The 25,967-nt window shown below is 57.4% G+C and overlaps 2 protein-coding genes across 5 annotated transcripts; both read left to right on the top strand.

Annotated features, from left to right (window-relative positions):
* Positions 1 to 18: 18 nt before the first annotated feature.
* Positions 19 to 8,084, top strand: GID8 (GID complex subunit 8 homolog). 3 transcript variants are annotated; one of them, XM_061436953.1, is made up of 5 exons: positions 19 to 107; positions 2,866 to 2,995; positions 3,858 to 4,054; positions 4,693 to 4,890; positions 5,576 to 8,084. In XM_061436953.1, the coding sequence occupies exons 2-5, from the start codon at positions 2,878 to 2,880 to the stop codon at positions 5,747 to 5,749; spliced, it is 687 nt and encodes a 228-aa protein (XP_061292937.1). In that variant the 5' UTR covers positions 19 to 107; positions 2,866 to 2,877; the 3' UTR covers positions 5,750 to 8,084. The 3 variants fall into 3 exon arrangements, with proteins under 3 accessions (XP_061292937.1, XP_061292935.1, XP_061292936.1); XM_061436951.1 differs by lacking the exon at positions 19 to 107 and adding an exon at positions 180 to 269; XM_061436952.1 differs by lacking the exon at positions 19 to 107 and adding an exon at positions 201 to 386.
* A 3,027-nt stretch (positions 8,085 to 11,111) lies between these two features.
* On the top strand, positions 11,112 to 25,549 carry SLC17A9 (solute carrier family 17 member 9). Of its 2 annotated transcripts, none has more exons than XM_061436949.1 (13): positions 11,112 to 11,275; positions 16,828 to 17,025; positions 17,256 to 17,395; positions 19,178 to 19,277; positions 20,592 to 20,722; positions 21,171 to 21,318; positions 21,488 to 21,584; positions 22,171 to 22,258; positions 22,912 to 22,946; positions 23,288 to 23,403; positions 23,993 to 24,048; positions 24,194 to 24,223; positions 24,591 to 25,549. In XM_061436949.1, exons 1-13 carry the CDS (start codon positions 11,217 to 11,219, stop codon positions 24,752 to 24,754), a joined length of 1,362 nt encoding a protein of 453 aa, XP_061292933.1. In that variant the 5' UTR covers positions 11,112 to 11,216; the 3' UTR covers positions 24,755 to 25,549. The 2 variants fall into 2 exon arrangements, with proteins under 2 accessions (XP_061292933.1, XP_061292934.1); XM_061436950.1 differs by having other exon boundaries at positions 11,114 to 11,275; positions 21,222 to 21,318.
* The last annotated feature ends 418 nt before the right edge of the window (positions 25,550 to 25,967 follow it).

The raw sequence follows: 25,967 nt of genomic DNA, 5'->3' as shown, positions 1-25,967 counted from the left end.
GCGTTTCCGGGCGGCCGCCGCACCCCGCCCCCTCGTGAAGGCACTTGATTGGCTGCCGACTCGCGATCTCGCGATCTCGCGGGAAGTGGCTAAGGGGGCGGCCGCCGGTGTGTCTGCCCTCCCGTTCCCCGCCCCCGCCTCCGCCTCCGCCGCGACTCCCGCCTCCGCCTCCCAGACCCCGGCGCCGCCACCTCCCCCTCCCCCACGGCCCCGCCCGGCCCTTCGAGCGGCCGCGGAGACCGCGCAGCGCGGCAGGCGGGATCCGCACGGTAAGATGGCCGCGGCGAGCCCAGGCGGCCGGGCCTAGCGTCCCCGCCGGAGTGCGGCGGCCGGGAGGCGGAGGGCCGGACTCTGGGGTCGTGGCCAGGAGGGATCGAGGCGGGCCGGTGAGGAGGCTGACCGGGCTGCGAGGTTGCGCTGGCCGGCCGACCGTGCAGGGGGCCTGCCGGTTTCGGACGTCCGAGCAGGTGTCCTCGGGCCGCGTTCTCGGGGGAGGCGGCTCCCTCAAGAGTTTCCAGGTCCAACTGTCTCCTCTTCCTAAGGCGGCGGAGTCCGGGCGTGGACTCGGTGTTTGTTGTTGATGGAGCGTGTTTTGAGGGGCGGCGACGCCTGCTGGGAGGTGATAGTTCTCCACAAGTCGCACAGGTCTGCGGCGGGAACTGTTTGCACCAGGACCGCATTCGAGCAGACACTGAGCTGCCGAGACAGGACTTTGCTCGTGGGGCGAAGGGTTCCTCGCCGTCCGTACTGTTTGTGGGGTGTTTAAGTGCTCAGTTTTTCCTGCACAAAACAGAATGGGTCGGTTCTTCAAAGTTGTTAACTTTCCAGTACTGCTCTGTCGCCCATGAGTGAGAGTTTTCGCTAGTGGCCGCAGCTTAGAGAAATGACCTTGTGTGAGGGACGGCCCCTTGGTTTTGTCTCAGTCAAGTTCTCTAAGGCGGATCAGAGTTGGGCATGGCATCCCCCAGCGACCAGGGACTTCATCTTGCTCCCCTCTGCTTTCCCACAGACACTGTCTCCCTGGGCGATCTCTGGTGAAGTCTTGGCTTTCAGTCAATTTGTGGTGGACATTGCCCTAATTAATGTTTCCATCGCCCAACTGGGGACCTGTAATCCAGGTGCCTGCTTGACTTCTCCTACTGTGGGTCTGATAGTCACCCCAAACTCGCCCGACTCCTCAAACCTGTTCTTCTCCTAGTCTTTCCTCATTTGGGACTCCATTCTCCAAGGTCTCAAGCTTGAAACCCCTCCATGGTCCATGAATCTTCTTTTATACATTCCCGCTGGGTCCAGCAACAAGGCCCATTGGCTCAGTCCACAAAGTCTTGTGGGCTGTGCTCTTGGTTCTTCCACTGCTGTCCTCTTGCTTGGGTGGCTCCTCACTGGTCTTTCTGCTCAGCTCTCACCACCCCACAGTCATCCCATGTCCACTGGGAAACCAGAGCCATCTTTTAAATTGCTTTTGTTTATTGAGGTAATTGAGCATGTGCTTTGCTTTATATAAGGTAATATCCACAATACCTCTGTCAGTTACAAAGGATAAAAGGGAAGTGGACAGTGGATGGGCTTACCACCCATCCTGACACCCCTGCTGGGGTTCCCAGGGCCCCCCTTTCCATGGTAACCAACTCCTGAGTTTCAGGGTTCACGCTCTTACTTGAAAAAATAACATGGTTTTTGCTATGAATGTATTTACTACTAAGTAAAAATTGTATAACTTGTCTTGTTTTTGTTCTTTAAAAAAATTCTGCCCTTGGGTCTCTGCTGCAACCTGCTCTCTTCATGCAGCTGGTTTCTAAGTCCCCTGTGTGGGCCTGGTCATGTATTTTAACTGCTTTAGTAAATTCTGTTCCATTGATACAGTTAGTGGCCCTAAAATCCACAAAACTTTGAAAACCAAAAGTTTTTGGTCTTGTTTTTAATTGATTTCTTGGCAGACCCCGACCCTGCAAAAGCTTTTAGTAACTTCTGTTTCACTCGGTGTGATCCTTATGCGTTTAACTGAAGCAGTCACGTCCAATCATGGGGTGCTGCCGCAGACCCCTGGGAGGATGTCTTGTGATACATATATCAAATAGTCTTTGTACAACCTGAATAATTCTGAAGTCAGAAACTGGTCTGCCCCAGGGCTTTGGTCCTTTGGGACTGCAGTCCTATGAACCATCGTTTGCTTGTCCCTGCTGCTGTTGACTGACTCCTGGGTGGGCAGTCTCCATAGTGTTGCCATCCTGAACAGTGACTCTGAGCACAGGCTTGTCTGTGTCTGGGACACAGTAGGCTGTTTTTTGGGGTCCCAGCTGGCAGAAGAGCCATCGGCGAGGAGCGGAGCACACATGCACAGTGTGTGCTGAGTGTGTTGCTGTGCAGTCCGTTCTGACCACAGGGTAAAGGGGCTCAAGAGACCACGCACATGTCTCTGTGAGCACTTGGTGTTGTCAGGCTGCTTCATTTCTGTCAGCCTGGAGGGTGTGCGAGATGGCTTGTCTTGAGCACACACATCATAGCAGGTGAATCTTCAGCTTGTACCTCTGCGTGCCACCCTGTGCTTAGAGGAGCATCTATCTATTAATAGACTGCTGCTGGGCCTGGAGGGCCTTCATCTGACCTGGACTGACCTCTTGACCTCCTGGTCCTCAGACTCCTGGCTCTTGCTCATGTTCATCCTGCTTTCTGAACCTCCCCAACCTTCTCTCTGGTCCCTGAGCCTGTGTTTGAGTCTCTGGCCCTCTGCATATGCTGTTTTCCACATTTTAAGTATCTTCCCTCTCTACCCTTTGGTTCCTGGTCGCTGTGTTTGTATCTGAAATGATCACAATTGTGAGAATTTTTCACCAATTCTTAAAATATTACTTTTTTTCCCTGTAGAAGTAAATCAGAATGAGTTACACAGAAAAACCCGATGAAATCACAAAGGATGAGTGGATGGAAAAGCTCAATAACTTACATGTCCAACGAGCAGACATGAACCGTCTCATCATGAACTACTTGGTCACAGGTGAGGGCTGTGCTATGGGTGCTGCCTCTTGGGCACCATTCTCCCTTTCTGGGCTCACAAGCAAGACTTTACCACTGGAGGGTCCTGAAAGTTAGGTTGCATTCAGGCATCATGGAAACGCAGTGCTCTTGTAACCAACTTGGAACTACCATTTTAAAGAGATGTCCTCTTCTGGAGATGAAATCATGATTCCAGGTCTCTGAGATCTAAAGAAAAAACCTTATTTCTTAGCCTTTGACATTTTGCAGTTGATCTACATCATTAACAATGTGCAAAAGTAGATTTAAAGTCCAAATAATTAATCTCTTCTGGCCAGTTTGGTAAATGATACTGGACTGTTTCAGAAGGTGTGTCCAAGTCAAAAGAAGAAAGGGGGAGGGGCCTGTGGAAGGTAATGCAAGTGCTCTGTGATAACACCCCGTCCTCCTGACCCTGTGGAGGAGAGGGTCGCTCTGCAGAGCTGAGAAAACCCACATGTCTCCAGAAAGTGAGTCTCCTTCCTGGAGTTCCAGTGACCTCGGCCCCCATCAGTCTCTGAGACTGAAGGAACTGTGTACTCATTCACAGTGGGAGGGCGCTGTGCTGCCCCTGGAGCAGGTTGGCAGCTTCTCCACATAGGCCTGGACCCCAGTGCAGGGGCCTCAATGCCCATCCTCCCCTGACTGGAAGTTGAGGGGGTGGGGCAGGTGGAAGGAAAGGAAGTGTAGCTGGTAAGCCACAGAGGTGTTAATCCCACATCCCAAGAAAGTGCAGTTCTTACTAGAGGTTTTCATTCACAGAAGATGGGCTTTCTAGACATAAAAAGCCCTTGTGTTGGTATCTTGCTGATTTTCCAAGCAGTTGAAGGTTGTTTCTTTTCCAGAGGGCTTTAAGGAGGCAGCGGAGAAGTTTCGAATGGAATCTGGGATTGAACCCAGCGTTGATCTAGAAACACTTGACGAGCGAATCAAAATCCGTGAGATGATACTGAAAGGCCAGATTCAGGAGGCCATTGCGCTCATCAACAGCCTCCACCCAGAGCTGCTGGATACAAACCGCTATCTCTACTTCCATCTGCAAGTGAGTTGCTTGTGGACACTTGGTGAATTAAGGTTCTTCATGTTAGCCATCCCCAACTTCCGGGCCACAGACCGATACCTCCTATCAGGTTAGAGGCAATAATTCATTAGAAATAAAGGACACAATAGACGTAACGTGCTTGAGTGATCCCAAACCATCCCTGCCCTACCCCAGTCAGGGGAAAAATTGTCTTCCACCAAACAGGTCCTTGGTGGCAAAAAGCTTGGCAAGTGGACGTGTTAGTCACTCAGTTACGTCCAACTCTTTGCGACCCTGTGGACTGTAGCCCGCCAAGCTCCTCTGTCCATGGAATTACCCAGGCAAGAATACTGGAGTGGGTTGCTGATCCCTTTTCCAAAAAGCCTGGGGATGGCTGCTTGCTGTTATTGAGAGGTAATGAGGCTAATTTCATTAGAATATTGCTGTAATTGACGAGGGAAGGGGTTTAAGTTAGCTGCTCTGCCATGTACCTCAGAAGCTGTTTCTTGCTTTGAAAATGCAAAGTCAGGAGCTTGGAATACTCAAAAACTCTGTCCTCTGAGAGGCCCTTTTCATAAGAAGCAGGTGCAGCCCTGGTGTGGGGGGTTGTCGCTGGCTGGGCGCAAGTTGTTCACCCTGTCTGCCTGGCCCCCAACCAGCAACAACACCTGATCGAGCTGATCCGCCAGCGGGAGACGGAGGCAGCGCTGGAGTTTGCACAGACCCAGCTGGCTGAGCAGGGTGAGGAAAGCCGCGAGTGTCTGACCGAGATGGAACGCACACTGGCCCTGCTGGCCTTTGACAACCCCGAGGACTCACCCTTCGGAGACCTGCTCAACATGATGCAGAGGCAGAAGGTGGGCTCCAGAGGGCTTCCGTCCACATCCTCTCTGGATATTCAGGGCAGGATTTCCAAAGAAACGGGGTGGTGTGTGTGGTGTGACCAGGACACTACTGGGAGGGCCCCACACTTTACTTGTGAAATACTAGGAGCCCAGGGTATTGAGACCCTTAAACGATAGTTAAGCCTCTTTGCCAGTTTTTGTTTTTGTTTTTTTTTTTTAATCTGAGCTGGCTTACTGTGTGGAGACTCTTAGGAACGGATGTTCCAAGTATCTTTTGATGAAAATCCCACACTTTGCTCTCTGCCACGGCCTCTGTGTTCCCACCAACAGGGCAGCTCCCCAACCGCAGTCCCCCTTCCCCACTGCCCTGACTGCCCTGAAAGGAGGGTGTCCTTGGGGTCCGCATCAGGTGTCCTCCTAGGGCTTGTTGGGTGGAACTGGTATCTCATCCCTGCCAGTTCCCTCATGCCCAGGCTGGATGTGAGATCTGCTGACCATACCGTGTGCCCCTCTGGGCAAGGACTGTGTTTTATATCCCCAGAGTACCTGACGGTCACAGGCTTCGTGTTTGTTTAAATAAGTAGCCAGCCTCTCGTGTAAAAATGGTTTTGAAGACATATAAGATGCATCTTATAATGGCTCCTTTTCGCAGGTGCCCTGTATGTGAGGTGGTTTTTATTGGCTATCCATTTTCTAGGTGTGGAGTGAAGTGAACCAAGCTGTCCTGGATTATGAGAATCGTGAGTCAACACCCAAGCTGGCAAAGTTGCTGAAACTACTCCTTTGGGCTCAGAATGAGCTGGACCAGAAGAAAGTAAAATACCCCAAAATGACAGACCTCAGCAAAGGCGTGATTGAGGAGCCCAAGTAGTCTGTGCGGGGCCCCGCCGCATGGCCCCGGGCCCGCGGGCGCCACCTGGGACTGAAGATTTTTACGGCAGCAGAGAACTCTCTTCTCCCTTCTTTTACTGTTTGTGTGTTTTGTTTTGTTTTTGACCCAGCATCATTTTGAAAGGGAAAAGTGGCCCTTTTAAGCACTGGAAAACTCCCAGTGCAAGATACCGTCTCTTCTGGAAGGCCGGCAAGGACTGCCCCATGGCCTGTGCTCAGCGTTCTGGGCGCTTCAGCTCCTGAAGGCGCCTCATCTTAGGGCCGCTAGTCCACTCGAGGCCGCGCTCAGAGCACGGGGCAGCACTGATGACCGTCTCACTCTGTCAGCATCCAGGAGGACAGCGTGTCCTCCTCCCCCCATCTCGGCCGGCCTTCGTGTAGAAGTGTTTTATTTCCCTCTTTGGTTTTTGGTTTGTTTTGGTTTTTTCATAGGAAAGACTATATGAATTTGTAAATCCCAATTCAAAGACTTCTTTTTTGCGCGGGCACTAAGTTTGGTTGTCTTCCTGTTTGGTCTGGGTCGTGTGGCTTTGGGGGAGATGGGTGTGTGCGTGTGTGTATGCGGGGCGGGCTGTGTGTTTTTTAATTTTTTAAATATATATTTTGGTGCTGTAAGTGGTGAGAGACTCTTTCCTAGTGGATCAATGAACCATCTCTCCTGGGCACTTTTGTTGAAAATAAAGGTTTCTCCTTAATTTCAAGAATGACCACAGTGGTCTCTCAGAAGTATTCATCATCTCAAGCACAACTTTTGCTTTTGGAGTGGCTTCCCCGGGGTGACCATAGTGACGCTGTCTGGTACCTACAGCCAGAAAGGGACAGCTCCCGGTGACACGTGACAGTGCCAGGCATGTGCTATGGTGCAGTGAGCTCTGTGACCCACACTTTTGCCTCTCGCTCTGTCAGCCAGTCTGGCAGACGTCCAGCTCCTATTCCCTCATGTCTGTCCCCTGCCCGGTGCCCACTGCCGTCAGTGAGTCCTGAGTGCAGGCTCAGGTGTTGGGGTTTGGGGCAGGTGGCCCAGGGTGCCAGTGCAGAGCTGCTGGCCCTCAGTGAGGCTGGTGGAGGTGGAGGGGCCCTGGCGTGCAGAGCCCCAGGGCTGATGACCCCCATACATCCTCTGGTGAGAGCACCTGCATGGCTGGGATTCAGTTCTCACCTGATCCCTCCCACAGGGTGGGTTGTGCTGGCACCTGGGCTCTGCAGAGATGCACGCCATCAGCAGCCAAATTTAGAGAGTCTGTTGGCCTTGGTGCTCGGCTGGGTAGGTCTTTGGGAAGGTCAGGTCTTCTCCGGCTGCGGGGCGTCTTCGTCACATCCCCATACACTCAGTGTTTGTCCCGCAGGGTCTGCGGCTTCAGCTCCTCTCCCCACTCACTTGCGGCTGCACGTGGAGGCTGCAGGTCATTGGTTTTCAGTGGGTACAGCTTCAGGCAGAGTTTTCCCTCCCCAGTCACAGAGCAAAGGCAAAAGTGCTGAGGTCTCTGTGTATCAGGAGACCATCAGGCCCTGGACTGGCCCTTACCCGTGGCAGTGATGAGCTTCAGCTCTGTCTCAGTCATCAACTCAGATGTGACCTTTCTGTATGATCATTTCCTCTTAAGATTTGGGAATAAAAGTAGGGAGAAAGGGGCCTTTAATCTTCAGGTGATAGTTAAATACAGCAGAAGCTGAAGAAAAATATTAGGGAAGTAGAGGTAAAACTACACTTTTCGAAAAGCACGAAGTAATTCAGCATATTCCTATCCTTTACTATTAGTGTATATAAGATAATTTATGTGCATCATTAACATACAATCAATCTGACATTTTTCAAAATAGTGGGTTTGAGATGTATGTTACCGGGTAAGAACCATCCATGAACCATGGGGACCTGTGGAGGGCCTGTCACGTGTAGGAAGTGCTGTCGAATGCTTCAGAGAAGTGCTGCTGGCTTGTCTATCATTTAGTCAGTGAGGGGCTTGACCAGTGAGTGCAAAGACCCATGTGAGCTGGGTGCCAGTGAGATGTGGAGAATTCAGATGGTGCTGTTGGGTTCTTTCCCTGTGTATAAAGAGTGTGGTTCCTTCCCCATAGGCTGGAAATCTTTAAAGGGGCGGCTTTGCAGACTTTTCTGTTTCCTCCTTTTGCAGTCTTATTTTTTTCAGCAAGCATTTCAAGGTAATGAACATTAAGTATATCGATTTTTCTACTTCATCTCATTTGGATCTCGCTGTGATGTTTGTTAAAATGTGATGTTTTACCAGGGTAGTTTATGTCTTCTTTTTTACACTTTCTGGTGGAAAGTGCCTTGAAATAAATAAAACGTGACAATATTTTGGTGCTCTGTGTTCCTGATACTGTGAAGTCACATGAGGAATGACCCCTAGTTTGGATTCTTCTGAAGCATAGGGATTATTGCAAGGCACATGAGAAATACTGTATTTTGTTATTTGAATCAAGGTTTCCAGCTTCTAGAAAAGGCAGCTGTTGTTTGGGATGGTTCCTGTCGTGGACTGAAATGCCAGGGGTGAGCCTGGTGGCTGCAAGGCTAGCTCTGCTGTCCAGCCGGGATGCCCCCTGAAGACAGACGTGCAGAGCAAGCACGTGATGGGCAGCTTTCCTAAAGCAGCGTGACGTCTGTGCTTTCCCCAAGTGCTGACTGGGCTGCACAGGGGCCAGAGGTGGCGAGGACCCTGGGGACACCCAGGCCGTTGTCCAGCAGGGCTGCACTTGACCAGAAGTTGTGCCAGGTGTAGCAGCCCATCTGTGCTGCGCAGTAAGGTCGGGTCTGGAGGCTGAGGAAGGTGAGGTCACGACATAGCAGAAAGGCCTTTGTGGTGTGTCTAGGCAGCAACTCCAGTAAAACTCATGCAAGGTGCACAGGCCCCAAACGAGTAAGAGCCGAGGCCCCAACACCAGTGGGCGTGGCCGGAACAGCCATCACCAGCATTGGGGGCCAGGGCTAGTCTCTACAGGACCCACTGATCACTCTCCACCTTGAAACTCAGGAACAGTGGGTTGGCTGGATATGAGGTCCCTCACAGAGGTTACTGGAAGCTGGAGGCGTGTCCAGCTGCTGCCAGCGTGAGCGTGGCTTCCTCTCGGGTTGGGACACGTGGTCTAGTGGCCCTAGCTGACACCCAGATCTTCTGCCTCATGGAGGATGGCCCGTCCAGCTCAGAGGCTCAGGAAGGGGTCGGATGCTCACCCCTGGCCCTCCATTGGCCTCTGTGCATTTCGAGCAACCCTCCACCTCTTGTTCCCCACTAGCCAAAGCTTTCTCACCTTGGGCCTGGAGTACTGCAGTGGCCTGTCCTTCCTTGCCTCTGCCCTGGCCACCCTGAGTGGTCCTCACAGCAGCCAGGGTGATTCTGTGACCCCCTGGGGCTTCCAGTGTCAGAGCCCTGGCTGGTCTCTAGCTGACCACCAAGACCCATGAGCCTGCCCTTCCCCACTGCTTTTGTCCCCCTTCCTGTCCCCTCACCCACCAGGCTCCTTGTGGTCCTGGAGCTGCCCTGGGCCTCTGCCCACCCCACCCACATGCCCTGCTCATTCTCTGCTCTCAGACTTGATGCACAGGTCTTGGCAGGGACACTTCCCAGCCCATCCCATGGCAGAAGCCACCCTTCCCTGCCTTCTCGGTTTCCTTTCTGTGTTTTGTTCATGCACAGCTCCAGGAGGTAAGCAAATGACAAATGTTCCCCATGGTGCAGCTCTAGGTTTTCATATAAAATCACCATCAGGGACTTCCCTGGTGGTCCAGTAGTTAAGAATCCACCTTCCAATGCAGGGAACACAGGTTTGATCCCTGGCCAGGGAACTAAGATCCCACAGGCTGTGGGGTGAGTAGGAAGTCCATGTGCTGCAGCTGCTGAGCCTGCGTGCCACAACTAGAGAGAAGTCTGTGCACTGCAGTGAGAAATCCTGCGTGCCACAGCTAAGACTCAACGCAGGGCTTCCCTGGTGACTCATTGATTCAAAATCCACCCGCCTATGCAGGAGACACAGGTTGAATCCCTGATCCGGGAAGATCCCACATACCATAGAGCAACTAAGTGAGTGCACCACAGCTACTGGGCCTGTGCTCCAGGGCCTGGGAACCATGACTACTGAGCCCAAGCACCACAACTACTGAAGCCTGCATGCTCTAGAGCCTGTGCTTCACAAGAGATGCCACCGCGATGAGAAGCCCACGCACCACAATGACGAGTAACCCCCACTCATCACAACTAGAGAAAAGCCTGTGTAGCAACAAAGACCCAGCACAGCCTAAAGTAAATAGACTTTTTTTTAAAAAAAAGACCCGATGCAGCCAAAAATAAATTTTTTAAATCATCATCAAAGCTCCTGGGGCAGTGGGTGGCAGTGAGCTGCCAGGTAGAATTTAGCAAGGATTATCACACTTTCCTCAGTCCTGGGTTATTTGGGGGAGCACTGCTCTCTCCACACCGTCTTTCTGTCCCATTGAGCATCGTATGGGTGGAAGAAGTGCCGTCTGCTGCTAGCATGTGTGGAGCAGGGCAAGCCAGGCCTGCGGTGAGCACCACTGCACAGAACGAGCTGGGGGAGGGGTAAGGCCAAGACCAAGGGGTAGGGCGTTTTAGGTTTTGTTCAGAGGGCCTCCTCCTTGTGTGACCTGGCCAGGTTCACCAGGCTGCCATGTGGAGGATGGATCCGGGGGGGTGGGGTGGAGGTGGGGTTGTGGGTGTGTGAAGAGGCAGCAAGTACCTGGGAGAAGCAGAATTGCCCAGAAGTCCACTTGCTGCCTCTCTGTGGCTGTGCCCACCACCCCTGGGCGTCAAGGCTTCTGAAGTCATGAGAATCCCCCCAAGAGCGAGGATCCGGGGATCCGAGGGCGGGGCCTGGCACCTGACAGGAGTCAGAACACGGTCTCCTCCGTGGGCTCTGGATCGCCAGGCTTCCTTCCCCCTGCTGCTCCAGGGTCCCGGGGCCAGAGCCCACCTTCAAAGACCCATTTTGAAACTGGTTCCCTTCCAGTCTTATTCCCTTTGCAGTGGGTGAGACCAACCCCAACTCTCACCCGAGGTGTGCACAGCCCTGCGAGGTGAGAAGCCCCCGGCATGCAGGCTGCCCGCCAGGATCACCGCCGGCTCAGCCCCTCCAGAGCCCCATCCTTCCGGCTGGCTGCAGGGGAAGCGCCCTCGCCGTCTGTCCCGGACGTCCGAGGCAGCCGCGAGGAGGCCCCGGGGCGCGCAGGGGTCTACCCCGCCCGCGGGAGCGCCAGGCCCGGCCTCCCCGACGGATGTGAGTGGGGCGGGTACCGAGTTGCGGGCCCCGCCCTGCCCGCCCGCCCCCCGCGGTGGCCGTCCGGGGGCGACACGTCCTGGGAGCGCGCCGGACGGAAGCGCCGCTGGGACTGACACGTGGACTTGGGCGGCGCTGCCCGGTGGCTGGGCCGGGCGGGAGCAGCCCCGGACACGCTGCGCCCGCGCCGTCCACGCCCGATGCAGCCGCCCCCAGACGAGACCCGCAGGGACGCGGCGGAGGACACCCAGTGGTCCAGGTGAGGCCGAGCGCTTCGGGGGATGGTCAGGGGAGGGTGCGGGCGTCCTGGGTGGAGACAGCTCCCGCCGGCGGCACCTTTGCTCCGCCTAGGGGCCACGTACCTCCCTGCTGCCTCCCTTCCATCCAGGGCCCGGTTCCCCAGTGCCCTGTCTGCTCTCTGCAGTCCAGGTCGGGTCTTGGTGGGATGGGAGGGCTGGGGGCAGGGCCTCCCAGCTCACGACCACACACGTTGACAGGCCTCAGCCCCGACCTGTGCCCACCCACCTGAGGGTCGCCTGTAGGTGCGCAGTCAGTGGGCTGGGGGCAGGGGGCTACGCTGGAACCTGCAGCAGACACTGACCCCTGCCTTCTGTGCCAGCTGTGTGATGCACACAAGGTCCCCCGGGGGTGGGGGTTTACCGCACAGGGAGACCTTGGGCAGGTCATGGCCCTGGGCTGGGGGCTCCGCCCTGCAGCGTGACTCACACAGTGACCAGGAGCGAGCAAGAGGATCCCCTCCGGTTCTGGGGGGCTGAGGTCCCCAAGTCATGAACGTCAGGCCCTGCCTCCCCTGACATCCCCCTGCCTCCCCTGAACTGGCCCTGCTTCCAGGGCCGGTTCACCTCCACTTCTGCATCCTGTGGGCCTGCCTTGTGCCTTCCCCTTCCCCAGCCTCCCAGAGCCAGTCACAGGAAGACCTGGGGAGCCAAGGGCTCCCTGGGGACAGGGCCCAGGGACGGGGAAGCTCAAGAGCCCAAATCACTCACCAGGTGCCAGGTGCCCAGGAGGGCTGCCCACTGGGTGTACCTGCCTCCCACTCACCTGCTCCCTCCCCACCCTGCTGGTTGTCTAGGCGAGGCCTCCTCCCTCAAGCTGACCCAGGAGCCCTGACCCAGAAGCCAACCCAAGTGACAGGAGCTTTGCAGGCGGCTGGGCAGAGGGCTGGAGCTTCTAGAGAGTCCTGTTGCTTTCTAACAGTCTGCCTTTGCCTTCACCACCTCCTTCCCTCCCTGCCTAGTTTAGAAAGGAGCGCCTCCAGGCAGGCAGCGGGGTCCTGGGTGGAGTGGTGCATACCCTGTGTGGATAAAGGTGATGAGAACTGTGACAAAGGGTTGTGGCGACTGTGCAGCTGCTGACTGCCCTGTGGACCACCCAGAGGCAGGGCCGTTCCTGGGACATACCTGACAGGGCAGCCAGCAGCCTCAGCCCCGCTTCTCTCTGGCCCTTGCCCTCTGTCCCCAGCAGCAGGCACAGTTCCCTTTTCTGAATCAAGGGTCCACGTGACCTCGTGTTTGCTCAACCATGGGTGCTTCTCAGGCATGGGGGCCTTTGGCAGGAAGCAGAAGTTTCTAGAAAAGTTGAGGGCATGGACGAGACTCTGGACTGGGCAGAGTGAGGGGATGAAGGTCTTCAGACTTTTTATGGCTGATCCTGTCATGACCTTACGTGTTCCCAGCAAGCCCTGCCGGAGACCAGGATTCTGGGTCTGGTGTTCTGATCAGTCGCCACATCTGGGTCACCTGCACCAGCAGACTTGCTGGTTCTGTGTCCCCAGCACCTGTGGAGGATGTCCCTTTGCCCGGCCAGCGGCACTGCCTGCCAGCTCAGGGACAAGGCTGCGGGTCCTCCAGGGCCCTAGGAGGAAGCCCATAGCACCCGGCCTCCCAGCTTCTGTGGGGGTCCCCATTCTGGCACCTTAAGCTCAAGGCCAACCAGTGATCTGGAAGCTGATGCCTTTCCTGACCTCTCGGTGCCCTGTCAGCCTTCCAGAGTAGGCTAGTCTCAGCCGGCTTTCCCCAGTTTCCAGCTGGACTTCCCACCCAGAGAGCAAACAGAACCAGGCTCCTGGAGCGCTGGCAAATTGCATCCAAAGGAGGGGCAGGTGTGCTGGGGGGCGCGGTCCCATCTATGCAGGTGACCCTTCGTAGCTTTGGCCACAGAAAGGAACAAAGCTTCCTTTTTAAAGGCACCTTCCGGCTATGGCTGTTCGGGGAAGTTAGAAGCCCTGCTCCCCTGCGCCTGGGTTTTCAGGGCTCACCTGTAGGCTGTGGAGGTCACCCTGCGCCAACCTCTGAGGTTCATGCACCTGTACTCAGCAGTCCTCTGCCCGCTCCTGCCGGCTGGCCTGCCATGCCGGGCTAGGAAAGCAGGGGCAAGAGGGGGGACTGGAGGCATCATTTCCACGGTTGGAGCCCCAGAGGAGACAGTCCCTGAGCTCCTCTGGGGGTCGCTGAGCCAGTGCCTCCTGTGGCCTCCTTGGCCTTCCTGATGCCCCTCCCCTGTCCTACCCTGACACCCCACTCACAGTCTGGTTCTGTAAAGAAAATTAGCATTTGGGGCCACTAGGCCCCAGGAGAGTCCTCAACCTGCCCTGTGGGGTTCTGCCCCCGCTTTGCCTCTCGAGAGGGGCACGCCCCGTCAGCCACTGTGCTGCTATCCCCACTTCTGAGTCACTCCAGTCACACTTTGCCAACCAGGAAGGAAGGTGGGGGCACTATGGCCTCTCCCTGATCACTAGGCAGTTTCCAAGGGGGCACCTGCCCCCAACCAGTCGAGTGGATGGCTCCTGGGAGTGCAGAACGGCGGGCCTTCCAGCGCAGAACACTTTCCCACTGGACTCATAGGAAGCTCTAATATAAAATGCAAATTGCCACAGAGTACTGCCCAGGAGCCCCATCCTTGCCCCTCCTCAGGGCACCCAGAGACGCAGCGTGAAATCTGTGGTCCAGTGCACCCAGGGAAACTGAGGCCCAGGGAAAGGGGGTCTCCCCTAGTCAGGCTGGGGCCCAGAGTGCACCCAAGTGTCTCCTTGGGAGAGTTGCTCATCACATCAGACCATTCCCTTCGTCCAGAGCTAACAGCACTTTGGACGGTAATTCCCAGACTCCTAACTGGCAAACACAACCCTCTGGGGAAACAGGCTGGGCTTATGCCCCTCAAGTCCCCTCGAGCGGAGGTCTGTCTCCACTGGTGGGATTGCAGGACCCCACAGCCTCCAGCTGTGGGGGCAGCAGCTGGATGATGTGGCCCTGAGCCTCCCCCAACCCACGGCCTCTGCAAGCCTGAGACACAGAAAGGCTCCCCATCTCATTTCCCGGCCTGTGGGAAAGTGCACCAAGTTGCCAGGGTGAGCGGAATGGGGTTGGGGGAGAAATGCTGGGAAGAGGTGGATGCTGTTGCCAAGGCTCCCCCGGCCCCACCCCCCCAGTCAATGGCTCCTTGTTGAGGCTTCGGGTGCTGGCAGTCACCTTGCTAGTCACTGACCTGTGAAGGAAACAGGCGTCAGGGGAACAAGCCCATTTTCACCGAGGAAACTGAAGTTCAGGAGGCCCGGTGGCTGGGCCTGTGTTCCCCCTGCAACGTGGCTGCATTTTCCCCAGGTGGCAGTGGCCCTGACCTGGAGATAATGGACATGGCCCATAGTGCCCATTTACCAGGCTCCTGGTGCGCGTGACGCCCACTGGTTCAGGGCACAAAGTTGCACTCAGGGCCTCTGAGGTCTCTTACTCCTGGGAGGCGTCCAGGAAAGTGCTATGGCCCTCCCAGGGCCGGTCCTGTCCTCACCCTGGACTGTCCTCCAAGGCGGCCTCAGCCTGGGGGGATGCCACAGGGAGGGGATCTGCCCCCGTGTCCATAGATGGAGCCCAAGCTTCTGCTGCCCTTGGCCCCTCTTGCTGTTTTCAGGTCAATGCCCAGCGAGGCAGCCGAGGGAGCCCCTGCCAGGTCCAGACAGGGGTTCAAAGGTTTGAATGGGCTTGGGGCACCAGGTTGAGACTCCAGGGTCCTGGCTCATCTGCCAGGTTTGAGGTCCCTGCCGTCCTCTGTTCCTTTTTTTTTTTTTGGCGACGCCACTGCATGCCTTGTGGGATCTCAGTTTCCCGACCAGGGATTGAAACCCACCTCCCACCCCCCCACCCCCGACTCCAGAGTCCTGATCACTGGACCACAGGGGAATTCCCTCTCTTGGACATGGGTTTGGGTAGACTCCAGCAGTTGGTGATGGACAGGGAGGCCTGGCATGCTGCAGTTCATGGGGTTGCAAAGAGTCAGACATGACTGAGCGACTGAACTGAACTAAACTGTTCTGAGAACTGCCCATGCACTCCTGCTGACCTTGCCTGCCCAGTGGCCTGCCCAAGGCCCTACAGCACTGATGCCTTGGCCCCTTTCCGCCAGGCCTGGGGGTGCGGGGGGGGCAGACTTGAAGCCTCTGCCCTGTCTCCTCCCCACAACCTGAGCAGCATCTCACTCCCCCGCCCCCCGACCTCACCCCTGCTCTAGGAGAACCCTTGCCCCAGTTAGGCAGGTGAGCCCAGGTGTAAGCAGGACACCCAAGACACCCCCTCAAGGCTGCCTCAAGGCCTCCCCACTCTCCTGACCTCCCCCCACCTCACCCCTGCCCCAGGAGAACCCTTGCCCAAGTTAGGCAGGTGAGCCCAGGTGTATGCAGTATCCCCAAGGCACCCCAAGGTTGCCTCAAGGCCTCCCCGCTCCTGAACTCCCCACTGCTGTGACCCCTGCAGGGGATGTCTCCACATTGCACAAAGACATCACAAGTCACTAGTGGTGCCCTCCCTCCCCCCACAGAAAGGGCACTGAGGCTCTTCTCTCTCTCATTTAAAAGTCCCACCACCCCTATCTCATTTTTAAGAGCAGTTGTAGATTGGATCAGGAAGATCCTCTGGAGGAGGGCCTGGCAACCCACTCCAGTATTCTTGCCTGGAGAATCCCATGGACAGAGGAGCCTGGAGGGTTACAGTTCCAAAGTAGGGTCTCAAACAGTTGAACGTGACTAAAGTGACTTAGTATGCACGCACAGATTTACAGAGCCACCGTGAAGCCAGTAAAGACTTCCCTGTGCTCCACACCAGAGTCCCCCTTTCACATCCCAGATCAGTGTCCATTTGTCACTATCCGTGGACTGCCGTGGACAGTACTGCCACCAAGCCACACTTGCTTGGGTCCTGCACTTCCCCCTGATGTCCTGGGATGCCTCTTCCCACCCCACCTTGGACCAGGGTCCCATAGGCGCTGAGTCCCTGGGCTCCTGTCTCTGGCTTCTCCTGATTTGGTGACTGATAATTGAGGAGTTCTGGCCAGGAGTTTGGAGGACAGTCCCCATGTGGATATTGTCTGGCAACCTTCCTAGGAGGTTTGGGCTGCCTCCCTACTGCCCAGGCTCCTCCAAGGGCCCTCTGGCCTCCACAGCATGCTGGCCATCTCACACCACTTTCCCCTGTCCCCTGCTGAGCAGACCCAGCTTTCCTGGGGGCCTTGCAGGGGCACTGCTCCTACCCCCTCTCTGCCTCAACTGGGGTCCTCGTGCCAGCCCGTTGCCCCCTTGGCAGGTTACACTTGGTCCACCGAGTGCCCGTGTCCTGGAGCACTGGATCTCCCCCACCGCAGCTCACTGCCCTCACTGGCCACTGTGTGCTCCCACCTCCGCTGTTTCAGGGACCTCATGCATCATTTCTAGCATCTGCCTGTTCCTCCCAGGAGTCACCAGACATGGATAGGTGGGTGTTCAAGAGGTGGCCGAGCTGTCCCTCACATCAGCCTCTCTCTCCCCAGGCCTGAGTGCCAGGTATGGACAGGGACACTGCTGTTGGGCACGTGCCTGCTCTACTGCGCCCGCGTCAGCATGCCTGTCTGCGCCGCCTCCATGAGCCAGGACTTCGGCTGGAACAAGAAAGAGGCCGGCGTCGTGCTCAGCAGCTTCTTCTGGGGCTACTGCCTGACTCAGGTGGTGGGCGGCCACCTGGGGGACCGGTAATCCCCGCCCCCCAGGCAAGGCTGGGAGAGGGGGCTCCTAGGGAGGGAATGTGGGGACTGGGAGACCCGAGGTCCGAGTTGGGGTGGGCTGGGCCAGCATTCAGCTGTCTCGGGGTGCTTGGCTCCTTGGGGACCCCGCCTGCTCCTCAGCAGGATCCCCTAGGCTGGCCCATCCTGGCAACCTGGCTGCGCGGTTCCTCATGGCCACCCTCTTGTTCCCCTTGCAGGATCGGCGGCGAGAAGGTCATCCTGCTCTCGGCTTCTGCCTGGGGCTTCATCACCGTGGCCACTCCACTGCTCGCGCACCTTGGCAGCGCCCACCTGGCCTTCATGACCTTCTCTCGCATCCTCACTGGCTTGCTCCAAGGTAGGGGGCCCAAGCGCAGCAGAGCAAGGGATTGTGTGCACATGTGAGTGTGTGCGTGTGTACCTGTATATATGGGCGTGTGTTCAGGCAGGTGCTCCTGAGCAAGCATACGTGTCCTCGTGTGGGGCCCTGTGTATGGTATGCCTCAAACTCTGCCCCAGATCACAGAGGGTGCATTAACACCGAAGGCTGTTGCTGGTGAGGCTGCTCCTGGTGGGGCAGGTGGTCAGCGGAGGACCATTCCCACTGGCACGCAGCCAGCTCTGTCTCACATCCCTGCCCCTGTGTTTGTGCTCTGATGCCGTAGCACCCAAGCGCTTTCTGTTTTCTAGAGTCACTTCACAGGCTGGCTGGCACGTTCTAATGTCACATGTCCTCCTGCCACAAAGTCTGCTCCAGGAATCTGGTGGCCACTAGGCCGCCTCGTGGTGCTGTCAACTCCACCACAGGGGTGTGCCCAGTTGGAGGCCACACCCATGCTGGCTGGGCCAGCGGGCAGAGGGATGCCAGCATTCCCAAGACCTCTGGGTCTCATGCTTTGGGGACATTACGCTTCTGGAGAGAGGCCTCCTCAAAGACCTCCGGGGGGCAGGGGGAGTTGGTGGCAGGGTCTCACGCCCTCCCTCCGGGGGTGGGATGACCTTCCGAGCTCCTGCCCTACCCCAGCCTGGCATCTGACAGGATACAGCCCCTTCCTTACCATATCTCCTGCTTCCCAGAGCCCAGGCCGGGGGTGGGCTTGCTTCCAGCCCACACCCCCAGGATCCCAGACATCCTGGACTGGGCCTCTACCTGCTTCCTGATCAGCCCCATCAGCCCAGCCTGCAGGTGGTCCTCGTGCTCCAGGCAGTCCAGCACCTGCGCTCCTTCCAACTCACCCCAGTGACCATGGCTAGTACTGTCTGTCCTGCAGCTGAGGCAGGACTGAGCTGTGTGACACCTGGCTGGGAACTGCCCACTGGGCACCCGGCTGGACGGCCGTCAGCTCAGCTGTTTCTCCCCATCCTCCTCGGAGATGGAAGGACTTCTCTGTGTGGCCTGTTACAGCGAAAAGACCAGGGGTCCAGGGGCAGTTCTCACCCTGAGTGACCAGCACTTGGTGTGGGCAGTGCTGGGTCCCAAAGGGAAGGTGGGGACCATGTCCTGTACCAGTGCCCAGCCTCTGAGCTTCTCCTGGGTGCTTTTGCAGAAAAACCCAGTGTAACAGGCAAGAGTTGCAGGCCCCCAGTACAGTTGTTTTTTTTTTTTTCCAAAACTAGAGTTTGAAATAATTATGGCTTCACAGGAAGTTGCAGTGCAAGGTGCAGTGAGGCCCCGAGCTGCCCCCCGCCCCCCCACCTCCCTGCAGTGACGTATCCCATAGCTACAGGGCAGTGTCGCAGCCAGGACCCGGCGCTGTGGTCCCTCAAGGCCGTTCAGGTCCCACCTGACATTTGTGCACCATGTGTGTTAGTGTGTGCACTTGTCACGTGTGTGCATGATCACCCGTGTCGGTGCCAGGACTCTGAAGCCCTGTGGCCTTGAGAGCTGGCGTAGGCCCCCTCCGCACCCCGCCAACCGCCCCAGCTGAGTGTCTCCTTAGCCAAGTGTCAGGAAAAGCCCACATCCACTGTCCCGGGGGTGATGCAAGGAAGAAGGAGACCTGGGCTTGGATAATCACCCAGAGCCCCTGGTGCTTCCAGCCCATCTCTCATGCCTCGACCTGCTGCCCTGGTGGGCCTCGTGGGCCAGCTGGCTTGGGACACAGCTCCACATGGCCCCTTCCTTCTCCACCTGCCCCAGGGGTTTACTTCCCTGCGCTGACCAGCCTGCTGTCCCAGAAGGTGCGGGAGAGTGAGCGAGCCTTCACCTACAGCACTGTGGGGGCCGGCTCCCAGTTCGGGTAAGTCCCAGCCTGGGGCTGGTGGGGACAGGCCACTCGTGTGAATGCCACAGGGCGATTCAGGTTCAGTGATGGTGACACATGGAGAGTCTGCTCCTGGAGGCACTTGCTGCCCAGCCACCCCGCCGCCACCACTGTGTTTGCTCTGTCCCCCTGGGGCCAGTGGCAGATGAAGTGGGCTTTGGGACTCTTGCCCACTTATATTCCCTTCCTTCTGCACTGACAGAACTGGATGGGGGCCGTCCCCATGGGGGAGGTGGCCTGCATTTGCTTTAGAGGGCACCCATCGTGGTCCAGTCATGACAGATCTGATCCTGTGTCCCTCCCCACTGCATGTCCCCCAGAGCACCAGACCCTCCGTGGGGTGTCTTGCTGTCCTAATGGGGCTTCACAACCCCTGGGTTCAGGGCTTCACTTCACTGCTGCCGAGTTCCAGGCAAGAATGCAAAGGGGCCAGGGGTGCCTGTGGGGGTGCTGGGAGCTGCCCAGATGGAAACCCTGGGTGCCCAGTGAAACGTGAATTTCAGAGAAGCAATATGAAACAAGTCACACCAAGAAAGGTTCATAGTGCATCTGAAATCCCATCTCACTGGGTGACCTGGACCTGTTGGGTGGGAGCAGGTAGAAGGGAGACACAGGGAGAGACCATGCCCAGCCCCCTCCCCTCAGATGGGGAAATGGAGGCTCAAAGCAGAAGACAGCCTCCACGGGCCTTGGTGGGAAGCTTTTTCCTTCTTTTTTCTTCTTTAACCATCTCCTGGTCGAGCCTTGGCAGACGAGGGGCAGTGGGGAGAAGCTCCTGGACAGACAGGCCAGCCTGTGGCAGGGAGGCCCCCAGGACACAGGATCAGCAGGACACAGGGAGGCAGTTGGGTTTGGAGGTTGTTTCTGCGTTTAGAAGTCTTTTTGAAATTTCATTCTCTCTGATAACAAGGAGCTGAAAACAGCGTGGAGGTTTTATATCAGCGAATTCTTGTCACCACTGTCTTCTCATTGCCTTTTTTATTTTAAAAAGATTCACATGCAAATGTGGGCCAACTGAAGGCCTAGTAGGGAGATCCTAGAACAAAGCAGGGCCCCTGTGCCATGTCATGGCTGCGTGGCTGTGCCTGAGTCCACACTGGCCTATAGCATCAGAATGCCCTGCCAGCTCGCACCCCTAGCATCCCGCACGGACCCTGCCTTCTTGGGCAGCTGCTCACAGATGACAGGGTGCCCTGTTTTCCAGGGACTCAGCTTACACAGGGTGGGGTCCAAGAGGCAGCTTTGGCCCCAGTGAAGCGAGGGTTCTGGCCACACCCACTGTCTTTGCAGGACACTGGTGACCGGGGCTGTGGGCTCCCTGCTCCTGGACTGGTACGGCTGGCCGAGTGTCTTCTACTTTTCGGGTGGACTCACCCTGCTGTGGGTGGGTTACGTGTACAGGTGTCTCCTGAGTGAGAGAGGTACGTGCCACTCCCTGGGGAGCTTGGGAGGCCTGGTGCACTCCTGGTGCCTCGTCCCCTCCAGGGAGGGACCACTGAACCCCGAGAGCAGGTGGGCCCAGGGACCCGGGGCTGTGGCTCTGCCCTCCAGAGAAGGATGCTCCAGGTAGAGAGGACGCCTACTCCCTGAGTCTCATCTGGGCTATGGTCAAGTCTGGGGGCTGTTGGATGAATGCAGACGTGCAGGGGCCACTCAGCCGGCACAGGCAGTCTGCAGGGGAAGTGGCGGCCTCCGGTGACAGGAGTGGGGCCTGGGAGGTTTGAGGGCTCGGGGGACAGATGGTCAGCACTAATGTCTACCCCCGAAGGCAAGTGCTGCTGAGCCCAGGCACTGGCAGAGAGGGTATACAGCCCCCACATACAGCCAGGGGCCCACAGGCTGCTCCCAGCATCTGGTCTCTGGGAACAGGTCCATCCTCCCACCTGGATGGCTTTCACGTGGACCTGCCTCCCCCTTCAGATCTCATCCTGGCCCTGGGCATCCTGGCGCAAGGCCTGCCCGTGTCCAGACACACCAAGGTGCCCTGGAGACAGCTCTTCCGAAAGCCTTCTGTCTGGTGAGCGGGCTGTTGTGGGGACAGGGTTTGGGGACCTGGATCCACCACCGCAGGGGAGCAGCCGGCATGGAGGCAGCTCCACTCCGGGCTCCCCGCTCTCAGCCCCTGGCCACCCTGGTGTGGGGACGGGCTCCAAGTGTGGATGCTGAGCCTGGCGCCCACCCCCCAGGGCAGCCATCATCTCCCAGCTATCTGCGGCCTGCTCCTTCTTCATCCTCCTCTCCTGGCTGCCGACCTTCTTTAAGGAGACCTTCCCCAGCTCCAAGGTGGGTTGGCCACCAGGCAGCTCGTAGGGTGGGGGGCACCACAAGGCATGTGCAGAGAGCTGGGTTCCTTCCACCCAGGCTCTGGCAGTTTTGACACTGTGTGGCTCAGTGCCAGAGCCTGGGTGCACACAGGAGAGGCCCAGCTGCTGCCCTGTCTGCCCACCCCACTGTGGACAGTCCTTCCTGGGGTTGGGGGGTATGCAGGGTTCCTGATGTGGGCACAGATGTCCTGCAGTCAGCCTGGCTGGCTACACCCCAGTTGCTCAACCACCAGACCTCCCGGTCTGGTGACCAGGAACTTCGGGTCACACACTCTGGGCAGGACGCAATCCCCAGCTCTGCCCCCACCCTGTGGGGAGCCACGAGGGAGGTCCTTCTCACAGGGGAGACAGCACCAGTAGTGCTCGGTCCATGTCAGGGATGGACTAGGGTCTGGGAGGCCGGGCTGGGAGGCCTAGCCTGTGGGCAGAAGAGAGACTTACTGCGCAGTGGTCATGGGCAGCGGCCACCCCACCCCTTTGTCCTCTCCAGATGGCCAGGTGCCCATTCTGGACGCCTCTTAGGTCCCTCCACTCCCTCCCTCCAGGGCTGGGTCTTCAACGTGGTGCCCTGGCTGGTGGCCATTCCCGCCAGTCTGCTCAGCGGGCTTCTCTCTGATCATCTCATCAATCAGGGTGAGCCCTGGGGGAGGGGAGGGGGGGCATCCCTCCTGGGTGCCGCTGTAGCAAGGAGGAGGCCATACCCCTGAGGACTGGCCATGATGTGGGTCCCCGGTCCAGGGAGCCAGCCCCGGGGGCCCTGGTGCCCGGCTTCTGGCCTGACAGCCAATGCCTGCCTCCAGCCTGCCACCTCCCTAGCCTGTTCCCCATGAAGGGGACATAGTCACCGTGGAGCAGTCGATTCTCCCACCTGGGTGCTAGACGCAGTCCCCCTGGTGGGGTCAGACCACAGACCTGCACACCCATGCCCTGAGGATGACCGCTTGCAGGCAGGCTCCCCACGACCCTGCCCTACATGGCCTTAAATGTCAGTCTTGTCCTCATTACCAAAGGAACCACCCACTCACTGAGGGAAAAGTAGAAAATTTGCAGAAACACAAAGAAAACATTTTGTAATCACTGAGGGACTTGCTTTGCCCGGCCTCTAAGTGCACACACATACACACTCATACACGTGTGCACGTGGCTCAGATAACACAGGCTGTCCCCCGTGAGCCCGGCCCAGCCCTCCTCTCCCTGCGGCCCTGCCGGGTGGGACCCCTCTGGATACCGTCGGGGGTGGGGCAGCACAGATGGCCAGTAGGACACTCTGGTCTCCCCCTGTCCAGGTTACAGGACCATCACCGTTCGGAAGTTCATGCAGGTAGGAAGGTCCTGAGACCGCTCTCTCCCGACTTTCTCCCGCTCTCACCGTTTTGCTCCTGGGGCCCCTGACCTAGAAGGTGGCCAGTGTGGTACAGTGGCTGGAGGGCTCCCTGGGTCAGCTATGGGGACTGGTCTGGCCGACTGAGGCCCTTCCCTGAACCCCAGTGCTCATCGACTGGGGCTTCTCTGGCTGCAACTAGCATGGCCAGCTGGTTAGTGTAGCCTTGTTCCGTGTCCTCCGGGCAGGCCCAACCTGAGAGGGAGCCCCACCCACCCTCATTCAGGGCAGCCCAGGAAGGCCCAAGGCTCCCGCCGCATCCCCGCTTGTCTCTCCTGCAGGTGATGGGCCTCGGCCTGTCCAGTGTTTTTGCCCTGTGTCTGGGCCACACGTCGAGCTTTTGTAACTCCGTGGTCTTCGCGTCAGCCTCCATTGGCCTCCAGACCTTCAACCACAGGTGAGGGCCGGGCGCCTCATCCTCCAGAGCCCCCCATGCCGCCTCTGGGCTCCCGGGTCCTGGGTGCAGGGGAGGAGCCCTGTGATCCGTGGTGCACATGGAGGGTGGGCAGTGACAGGCCCCCACGAGTGAGCCACAAAGTGAAGAGGAATGGAGCCGGTGAGGACCCAGGCTTTTTGGGAAAACGAAGCGGTGTTTGGGGAGGGGCCAGCAGAAGAGATGCTGATCTCTGAGAAGCATCCTCTGAGCCAAAGGTGGGGATCCAGCCTCATGTCCCCCAACCTGCACTGCAGCTCAGGGTTTAATCAGGAAAACAGCTCTGAATTGTTCTGAGTTGGAACTTGATGTTGTTTTCCAAATTATTGGGCAGCAAAGCATGTGTGCGCTCAAGCAAGCTTGCCTCCCGTCTTATTTCATCCTGGGAGTGGGTCCCGTGCCATCACCACTGCTGAGCTGGGGCTGACCTCCTGGTGTGGTGGGCAGGCCTGGCTGGCCTCTGGGATCCAGGTGATCAGAAGAGCTACGGCTGGCGTGGTGGCTGGCAGCCATCCTGTGGTCACTTGCCCTCGTTCTCTCCTCTTTCCCGCAGTGGCATTTCCGTTAATATCCAGGATCTGGCCCCTTCCTGTGCCGGCTTTCTGTTTGGTAAGGACCACAGGCCCTCCTTGAATAGGGAGTAGCTGCCGCTTCCTGCTCAGGGCCTCTAGGGCCTATCCTCGGGCAGGTGGGCTGTAGGAGAGTTCCAGTGGGCTTCCACTGACCAATCCTCATTCTCCCTGTCCTATTCCAGGCGTGGCCAACACAGCTGGGGCCTTGGCAGGTGAGAGGTGGGCTGGGATCCCCTGCCTGCGGGTATCAAGCTGCCCCGCTCCGTGTCCTCCCACCCTCTGCCTCAGCCCTCAGGATGGGGCGTGGTACCCCTCAGAGGGTCCTATAGTGTTAGAGCAGTTGCGGGGAGCTCAGCCCCTGGAGCTAGCCACGGGGCGAGAATAGACCTGCCTTCCATGGTGACATGGAGCCCCTGCACATGTGCGGGTCCTCAGAGGCTGAGGACTGGATTGCAATGACAGGGCTGGTGCCCTCAGGGCCCCTAGCTTCTCTCCACACTGTCCTCGCAGGGGCTGGACAGCCTGTCCTCAAGCCGGCCTGTCTGTCCCCCAACCGGCCTGTCCCCTCTTGCGGTACAGGTGTAGTGGGCGTGTGCCTGGGCGGCTACCTCATCGAGACCACGGGCTCCTGGACGTCTGTGTTCAACCTAGTGGCCGCCATCAGCAGCCTGGGGCTGTGCACCTTCCTTGTGTTTGGGAAGGCCCAGCGGGTCGACCTGAGCCCCGCCCATGAGGACCTCTAGCCTCCCTGACCTACACCCCTGAGGACCTTGGGCCATCAGCAGGGAACTTGGCCCTGCTGATGGGCCCCTTTGCTCCTGGCCCTAAAGGGAGGGAGCCTCAGCCCAGGGGGGCGTGGCCTGCTTCCCCTGCCCATGGGGGTTGCACCCTTCTTCCAGTTAGTGAAACTTCAGTGTGGGTGGATTAGTATCTTTAGTAGCAGTAGCTTCATGACAGACACAGTCTATTCTGTGTAGACTCATATGTGCCCCATGCGGGCATCCCTCCCTGGGGTCATGTTGGTGCAGGGTGGGCGGTCAACTGGAGTCTCCCCCCAGAACCTGCTTGGCTTTGTGTTTCGGCACTGGGGGCCAGATCATGCTCTGGAGGGGGCCGTCCTATGCACTTTAGGGTCTTTAGCAGTATCCCTGGCCCCCACCCACCAGACAGGCCCCTAGTCCCAACAGCCAGCCCTGCCTCCTGACATAACCAAGTGTCCCCAAAGGACCTGTCCCTGGTGCCCCTCCTGTGAATCCCTGGGCACTGCTGATGGACCTGCTCCCCTAGTGCCTCGTGCGGGTGTGTGGGCACCCCTCCTGGGCAGGACACACCCTGAACCAGTGAAACCCCCTGTCCTCCTTGTCTTTCTCCCTCCCTGTTTACAGTAGAGGGACCAGTTGTCTTACAGATTAATAATAGATTCTGCAAGATGTATATGTAGAAAAAAGAAACTATGAGAATATGGAAAATCACACCAAAGCCTTATTTAAATTATGACTATTAAAAAAAATTATGACTATTAAACTATTTAAAAAGAAGACCATTATGTCATTTAACTCTCTATTTATAAAAAGAATAAACACATGTTAAAGATTTATTTCATTCATTTGAGGAAACCAGCAAAGTGTTACAAACTGTTCAAGGAAAACATCACGAACAGACAGACACACTGACCCATGTGGGTGCTGACACGAATGCGCAAACACCTCTGAGGTGGGCCTTCCTTGCTCCGCCCCAGACAGACCCTGTCTGCGCATCTGTGTCAGAGCCTCTTGGCGGTGCTGTCCTCTGTGCGGATTCCAGAATCAGACAAATCCTAATTTTCCATGTGAGCAAAGATTTCCCCCGACAGCCTCCCCACCCCCGCTTTTGATCGGGAAGAATCAGATTCTCGATTACAAAGTGAGTCTGGCCTCTGTAGGTTTGGCCTGATTGTTTACAGAGACGCAGCAAGAA

Source organism: Bos javanicus, chromosome 13, assembly GCF_032452875.1.
Source record: "Bos javanicus breed banteng chromosome 13, ARS-OSU_banteng_1.0, whole genome shotgun sequence".
Lineage (NCBI taxonomy): Eukaryota > Metazoa > Chordata > Mammalia > Artiodactyla > Bovidae > Bos > Bos javanicus.
Note: the sequence above shows the minus strand (reverse complement) of the source record. Positions and strands in the feature narration are given on the sequence as shown.